Genomic DNA, 8,905 nt, shown 5'->3' on the forward strand with positions numbered 1-8,905 from the left:
TGAAGAATATAGGGTTGTTCATATAATGAGAGAAGGCAATCGGTTTGCGGATGTTCTAGTTAAAAGGGCTAGGGTAAATGCATGTTATGAGATTTAGTTGTATCAATTTCCTTCTTATCTCAAAGAGTTGTCTGCAAAAGATAGTTTGAAAATGACCCATTTGAGACGACGTTATGAAGCGTATTTTTCTTCTAAAAAAAGAGGAGAGACTGAAAACAATACATTCTCCCTACAAGCCTCTACGATATCTATTGGTGCGGGAAACTTTTGGTATATGGTTTCATTCTCTAAGCTAACCTACGTTACTCACACCAGTATAGTGTCGAGTTGACCAACTTTGAAGTCTAAGTTAATATAGAGAGTGTATAATCTATCCAAGCACAGAGAGTAAGATTCGAGTTCTCTTTTGGAGCTAGCTTACTTACTTCTTCCCGTTGAGGTTGTTAAATTGAACTATTTATAATACTCCTTCTCTAATACTTGTCTGTGGTCGCAATTAACGTTTACGTTGTTAGGGTGATTGCGGTCCTCGAGGTTGAAGAGTGTCATGGCTGAGTTCAACTCGGTTATTTATCGAATAGTGTAATTCCTCTAGCTTAACTAGTTGCATAAAACTTGAGGGTTTGACTTTTCCATTTTATAACACGTAGTTCTTCTTGTTGCCTCCCAATTTTCTTTGGACTTGAACATTGCCTAAAACAACCCTCAACAATATTAAAAATAGGAGAAAAATTGTTCGTAATTACTTATTAAAAATATAGGAAGATCTCACAACTTCTAAAATATACTTGAGTTACTCCTGTTTTGACAATTAATTTGAGAATATACTTTATGTTTATCTATTAAAAATCTTTAAATCATTGCAGTCTTTATGCTCTTTTTTTTTTTTTTTTTTTTTAATTTTTTAATTTTTAATTTTTTTTTTAATTTTTTTTTTAATTTTTTTTTAAAATTTTTTCATATCTAAGTTTATGATAAAAATCCGTTTAGTCATTGTCATCAAATTTTACCTACAGTGTATATAAACTAATTTTCTATTAGTGAACCTTTTTACACGCAATTTAAAAAGTTAAAACAATAAACATAAATATTTATACAACGTTAATAACCTATTTTTTATTGAGTATCTGCAAACCAAAATTTTAAAATAAGAGATTAAATGAAAACGAAATTATATTTCATATTTTTACATATATGTTTGACAATAGATTCAGAAATTCAATTATGATTTAAACAAACGTTTAAAATGTAATTGATACTATATTTTTAAATTATAAAACTAGTTAGAATTACTACTCAATATTAATTGACAATAAATTATTATTAATTTATTTATGAATATTTTTTATGTTAATGAAATTATAAAATTATTATTTTGTAATATTATATAATTTGTAATACATTACATAATTTTAAATTTTTAAAAATGACTTGCATTTATAACATTAGACATTGTATTTATAAATGTTTTTTTTTCTTTATTTAATATAATTATGTTTTTGAAAATATAAAAAATCTGGATATAATGAAAGTATAAAAATGTTCTAAAAAATTTTGATGTTTGGATCACCGAATTCGAAAAATAGTTTTAGAAACAAAATCTAAATGGTCTATCAAACACATATTTGCTGAACTCAATCAACCTAAAAAACATAAAACAGAATCTGGATGACCAACCAAATAGGCTCGTTCCTTAAATTTTCAAAAATATATATTTTTAATTCTTATATATTTCTTCTTAGAAAAAATCTACTTTGGTTGTAAAACTTAAAAAATCTAGAACTTTAATTTTCCTCGTGATATTGAAGTGTAATTGAAATAATTAAAAAATTAGTCAATCTGTAATTAAAAAAAAAAAGAGATAATAATGAAAAAAGAAATAAAAATAAAATAAAATGGAAGAGAATCATAATTCTCATGTAAAAATAAATAAAAATAGTAATAAATTGAAAATTGGTAGGGTGGGTCCACGTAGGAGGCGCATGTACAGTTTGAAAGAGGAAAGGCGCCGAATTTTAGATGGTCCCACGCGATGCTCGTTAAAAGGGAGCCTTTTATTTTTTATTTTTGTTTTCTCCACCAATCAATTAATGCCACTTTTCCCCTTCTCTCCTCATATTTACCAAACTACCCTCCCCTTCTTTTATTTCGTCCCATTTGTTAAATTCCAAAAACATTACCAAATAAGTTCAAATTCACTTGGAATTTTTTTTTTTTTTTAAAAAAGAAGGTTAAAGTTTACTTGCTTAAAATAAATTTTTAAAAAATATTAAATCCTCTTCGGTCCCATAAATGTATAGAACTAAACATTTATGCCATATTTGGTAATCAATTAATTTTTTAATTTTTATTTTTGAAAAATTAAGTATGTAAATACTTATTCCCACCTCTAAATTTTTTGTTTTGTTATTTACTCTCAATCAATGTTTTAAAAAATAAAGCTAAGTTTTAAAAACTAAAAATTAGTCGTTAAATTTTTAAATATTTTTATTTAATTTAACTAAGAATTCAACCATTTTATTTAAAAAGATGAATATCATTGTAAGAAGTTAAAAAGAAATGGGCTTATAATTTTTTAAAAACTAAAAATTAAAAAACCAAATAGTTACCAAAAGAAGCTTTAGTTTTTTTTTTTTTTTTTTTTTTTTTTTTTTTTTAAAAACACTTTACTCTAGTTTATCGTGATTTAGTCTTTATAATTCTAAATTTATAACAATTTAGTCACCAACTATAATAAGATATTTATTATTATATTTAGTAAATTTTCTAACACATGTAAATTTAAATTTGATTAAGAGTGAAGTCTATTTATAAATTAGGAAGAATAAGTCGTTATTTATATAATCAATATTGACAATTATTACATAAGCAGTCTTTACATAAAATTGATAGAATTTTTTACAAGAAGACTAAATTATTAAAAATTTGAAAATATAAAAACTAAATTATTACATGCTAAATATTTATAAACTAAAGTATTAAACATTTGGGTGTACATAGACTTTATCGTTACTTAATCAAAATTCATAGACTAATAATTATCATTAAAAGTGACTTCTAGTTAATATCTTCCATTTTCTTAATCTCATAAAAACTTATACCAATTAACCAATCAAATGTACAAAACTCCACCAATCAAACAATCCTCACTTTTCGAGTTACATAATGTCTAAATTTAATTATGGAAAAAAAAAATCAAACATAGCTACAAAATCTAACTTGCAAAATAAATAAACTAAGCAATAAAATATTGAATAGTAACATCCATTAAAAAGAAGTTAATTTACAAGTTTAGTATTTGAATTTTTAATAGATCTTCAATTTTTTAATTTTTGTATCTAATAAATCTATAAACTTCAAAATGTGCATCTAATAAATTCTGGACAAATTTGAAAACACTAGAAATTAATTATTCATTTTTATATAATTTGAATTTTGGGTATGGTAGATATTTGAATTTAAAATTTTTTGAAAATCCAAAAGGTCTGATTATAAAAGAATTTTAACCGTTTTGCATTGAAATAAATTCAAATTAAATATATTAAAATCAACTCATACTCATTTCATGCCCATTTTAAAATTATTTTCATGAATTGAAGGCATCTATTTTTTTTTATACGATACTATATTTATTTTTTATTTTTTAAATTGAAGTTAGTTTCTTTAATATTTAACAATCAATCTTGAGGAAAAAAAAATATAAGTTTCAAATAATTATTTAAAATTATAAATTACAAAATAATAATAATAATAATAATAATAATAATAATAATAGTAGTAGTAGGTCCATTTTAGTTTTTTAAGGAGAGACCTATTTTAGTTATTATATCTAAAACACGATAATTAAATATGTATTTATTTACAAAAAAAAAATTGTAATCAACTTATTCATGTATATCAAATAAAAAAAAAACTTGTTTATATATAAAATTGAAATTTACCGAACACTTATATACTTCATATCACTATTAATTTTACTGAAATAATTATTTTAAAAGCAGTACCAATCTTAAATTAAAATTTAATTTTAACCTAAAATAATATAAAGTAAGCAATAAAATATCTAAATATGCCCAACAGAAAAGTATATCATCCAGTTAAAAAAATGTCATTATCAGGTTACAAATTTTAAAAATAAAGTTAGCAAAACAAAATGATTTCACTATTTATTTAAATATATGTATTCGATGGATATAGTTTATTATTTATTTATCTAGGAAAAATGGTTATTTTTTTAATGGAAAATTGATATATTTAACAAATAAAATAAAAATAGAAAGAAAAAAAAAAGGAAATAAACTGAATTGGAATTTGGAAATTGGATATATTGGATGTGGGGCGGTTGCCTGATGATGGACGCAACTAGTTGATTCCTTTTTTTTTTTTCCTTTTTCTTTTTAAAATTCATTTATTTAAGAGTTTTTAAAAGTATTTATTTATTTATTTTAAATAAACAAAAATATTTAATTAGAAAAAATAAAAAGCAGTACCACTTTTCATAACCAGAAAGGTTGTTTTCAGAAAAATTAATTGTATATTACACCCTTAAAGATACTTGATTTGTATTGTAGTGCCCATCTTTAATTAATTTTATTTTATAATTCCTATTATCCTAATCTTTGTCACTTTATCCAATTTTTAAGCTTTAAAAAGCCTTGTCTCATAATTTAAAAAGATAAAAATAAAAAGTGCTTTGAAAGTCTTGTAATATTTATTTATTTGTTGCCCCAAAAGCGTTGGTATTGGGATAAAGTACCCAAAATTACTTGTAAAAATGGCATTCTTATATTTGTGGGAACATTTCATTGGAGCTTGGAATAACTGCTAATAATAATCCTTCAAAATTTGTGTCAAAATAATAAATATTAAACATTGGTTTACGATCACAATGTAATTCCATAAATTTGTATTTTTCATGCTATTATTTTCTATTTTAATTTTAGGAAAACGAGTCTCTTTAAAACTCGAGATCAACTATGTAGTCTTGAGATTCAAAATTTTCCTTCTCAATTAACTCTCATATTTATTTTCTTAATTTGCATGTTGAAGTAAGTTTAATGCATTATGATTATAACTATTATTTAATTTGTAACAGAACATGATTAAATAGATAACATCAATTTGAGAAAAACTCAAACGGCATAGATTAATTTTAAGATTTATTGAAAATGCACGAACTACAACTAGACATTTGAAAGTATAAGAACTAAGATGAAATAAAGCTTAAAATATATAGACCAAAATGATATTTTAATCATTTTTTAAGTTCAAACACGGTGAGATGAAGGTTTAAATTCCTAACCTTTAAACGAGGAAAAACTAAATCACCATTTTTTCCCTCTTTCATGTATTTAATGATATAAAACTAGCAACTGCATTAAAAAATGATTAAATGAAGGTTAAAATATCATTTTGATTCATGTATTTTGAAGCTTGTTCAATTTTGTTTTGTATTTCTAATTGTCCAATTTTAGTATATGTACTTTTAATAAATCTGAAATTTAGTCCAGATTTCTTAAAAACATTTTTATTATCTATGAGTACTTTTACTATAAATTTTGAAAACATATTTACATATTATAAAAATTATCATTATTATTTAACAAATTCTAAAAAAAATAATTAATTAAATTTAAGACTTATTAAAAATATATATAGGAACTAAAATTAGATAATTAAAAGTATATGGACTAAAATCGAACAAATTTCAAAGTATAGACTATAGAGACTAAAATTGTATTTTAACCTTAAATAAATTATAATTAAGTTAACTAATTGTAATTTATTATTCACGAAGATTACTATTTTTTTTTCTCCTAAATATATATATTTATTAAACTAAAAGAATCTCACATGGAACCAAACATTCAGTCAAACTAATTAGTATTTAAAATTAGTAGAAAAGAAAAAAAAAAGAAATGGAAAATAAAAAAGAGAAAATGATGGGAATTAAATTAAGGAAAAGCAAAGCAAAACAATAAAATTAAGAAAATTGTAAGAGAAATGTGTCTACATAAGAACAGCTCAACATAGTCTGCTTCTCTAACATGCCATTTCATTTCCTTTGTCTCTCTTCACATTAACCACTTTTGGTTTTGGCTCTCTTTCTCTCTCACTCATAGCTGTATAGAGAAAATATTCCATACTCCAATCTTTTTCTTCCCTTCAATTTCAAAACCCACAAAAGAAAAATCACCAACAGTCATGGCTTTCTTTCAAATGCCCCTTCTCTCTGCTTCTTTTCTTTGTGTTTTCTCACTTCTTGTTTCTGGGTCTTTAAGAAATTTTCCGATTCTCGACTTTGAAGAAGGCTATAACCCTCTATTTGGCGATGACAATCTCGTTCTTCTCAAGGATGGCAAGTCCGTTCATCTTCATCTTGATGAAAGGACTGGTGAGAATGAAAGCTTTTTTTTATGAAATAGGGTTTCCATGGATTTTGATTTTTAATACTCTGTTTCGTTTGATTCTTCTGATTTTTTTTTTTGTTTTTCTCTTGCTTTTTTCCTTTTTTCAGGTTCTGGGTTTGTTTCTCAAGACCTTTATCTTCATGGGTTTTTCAGTGCTTCCATTAAGTTGCCTTCTGATTATACTGCTGGAGTTGTCGTTGCCTTTTATGTGAGTTTCTTCCTTCTCTGTTTTTTCTTGTGGCTGATTATTTGCTTGTTTGAAGAACTCCTGCTTCTTTTGGCTGGTTTAGAGGTTAATCTAATCAGTGGTTACTAAGCTTTTGATGAAAATTCATGGTGGTTTATGGGGAGTGGATTTTTTTATTTGATTCATGGAGTGAAATTCATGAGTTTTAGTTCATAAATTTGTTCAACCAACTTGGACGAGAAAAAGAAGAGGAAAATAAAATTGATTGAGCTTTGTGAGTTTTTATCTTCTTCAGATGTCAAATGGAGACATGTTTGCCAAGAACCATGATGAGATAGATTTTGAGTTCTTAGGGAATATTAGAGGCAAAGATTGGAGGATTCAGACCAATATTTACGGGAATGGAAGCACAAGCATAGGAAGAGAAGAAAGATATGGGCTATGGTTTGATCCATCTGAAGATTTCCATGAATACAGCATCCTCTGGACTGAATCTCTCATTATGTAAGTTCTTCTTGAAATCCAAATTAATCCCATTAATTTTTCAACAATGAACACCTTGTTTTGCAGGATTAGAAGCTGCTTCTTGCTAAATGTTTTTCTTACTCTCTTTAGGGGCTTTGATGTGATGCCTCTGTAATTAGTACAACATTCAGAGTTCTCTCTTTTGAAAAAAAAAAAAAGAGTGTGGGTTCTGGATTTTTCCTTAAAACTGAGTCCCTTGTTTTGTAAAAACCACCTTTTCCCATTCCTATAGGATAAAGGGCTGTTTGGGTTTTCCTGTGAAAGAGGGGAAAAAGGACCAAAAAATTGCCATTCGAAGATTACAAGAGACATGTGATTGGTTTGGGTTGGACCTTGTTGACTGGTGTAAAACAATTTTCTTGGGAAACTAATTCAAAATTCTTTTTTTAATTTAATTTAATTTTATCTTTTGGTATCTCGGTTGACAAATTATAAAGATTTCAGAAAATCACTATGAACAGAAAACATTGGCAATACGTGGAATACCCAACAAGTGAATTCAAGAAAAGAATACGTGGAATTTCATGTATTTCGGAAAATCGCTTGTTGACTTGAAATACGTGGAATACCCGGTTGTGATTATGAAGACTTTCTCACTTTAAGAAAGGATTAGTTTTAAAAGCATATTGAGATTATGAATGATGGGATTTTTTACTCGGTTGTGATTATTTTGGTTTTTTCTTTGATTTTCATGTAGCTTTTCTGTGGACAATGTTCCCATTAGGGAGGTGAAAAGAACAGCAACTATGGGAGGTGACTTCCCTTCTAAACCAATGACTTTGTATGCCACAATTTGGGATGGATCTACTTGGGCTACAAATGGAGGCAAATACAAAGTTAACTACAAATACGCGCCATACATTGCCGAATTCTCTGATTTCATCCTCCATGGCTGTGCTGTTGACCCAACCGAACAATCCTCAAGCTGTGTCCACTCCCAGAAATCCATACCAATCCCTTCTGGTATGACACCATCTCAAAGAGCTAAAATGAATAGCCTCAGGAAGAAGCACTTGACATACTCCTATTGCTACGACCGCATTCGCTACAAAGTCCCTCCATCAGAGTGTGTGATCAACCCCGAAGAGGCCGAACGACTCCGAGTCTTTGACCCCATCACGTTCGGTAAAGGAAGACGCCATCGCGGGAAAATCCACCACCACAACCGCCCAAGCCAGGCAGAATCCGCTTCTGCTTGAGCAGCATTCTGTTTCATGGGGGTCATTTTCTTGTGTATAGATGACCGATGTCAGTTGATAGATTTCTCGAGGGTGATAGAAGAGAAGAAGGTGCCATAGGAGATTCACATTGAAGATCATCTGTATAGTTTCTTTTCATTTTTTTTTTCACTTCACACGTTTCATTACATTCTTGGTTTTCTATTACAACATTCACTAGTTATTGATGGGTTGCTGTTTGGGTTTCTACAATATTGAATTTGGTTCCATATTTTGTGTACTATTATTACACCCTCATAAATTTGAATAAAAGACTATTTTTTTATTTTTATTTTTTATTATTATTATTTAGCTGTTGTTTGTTGGTTGCAATTGTTGTTAAGTGAGTTATATTTTGTTTTTAAATTCCTTTTTCTGTGTAAAGAAAGAGAGGGAGAGAGAGGCAAGTAAGGAGTAAAGGGAAAAAGAAAACATAATAGAAATTTGTTTGTAGGGAAGAAGGTTGTCAAATTGCAGAGGTCTTCTTTTGGTTTTTGTTTTTAAATTCAAAGTTTCCATTGGAATCCAAAGTGGGAGGCAGATGGCAGTCTGTTTGAAAGCTGAAG

At 27.2% G+C, this 8,905-nt stretch overlaps 1 protein-coding gene across 1 annotated transcript; it reads left to right on the forward strand.

Moving 5' to 3' along the window:
* The first annotated feature begins 5,956 nt into the window (after positions 1-5,956).
* On the forward strand, positions 5,957-8,631 carry XTH28 (xyloglucan endotransglucosylase/hydrolase 28). Its single transcript, XM_039019225.2, has 4 exons — positions 5,957-6,394; positions 6,518-6,618; positions 6,893-7,101; positions 7,820-8,631. Exons 1-4 carry the CDS (start codon positions 6,205-6,207, stop codon positions 8,319-8,321), a joined length of 1,002 nt encoding a protein of 333 aa, XP_038875153.1. The 5' UTR covers positions 5,957-6,204; the 3' UTR covers positions 8,322-8,631.
* The last annotated feature ends 274 nt before the right edge of the window (positions 8,632-8,905 follow it).

The sequence above is a fragment of the Benincasa hispida genome, chromosome 12 (genome assembly GCF_027475165.1).
Source record: "Benincasa hispida cultivar pf3 chromosome 12, pf3_genome.v1.1, whole genome shotgun sequence".
NCBI classification, from domain to species: Eukaryota; Viridiplantae; Streptophyta; class Magnoliopsida; order Cucurbitales; family Cucurbitaceae; genus Benincasa; species Benincasa hispida.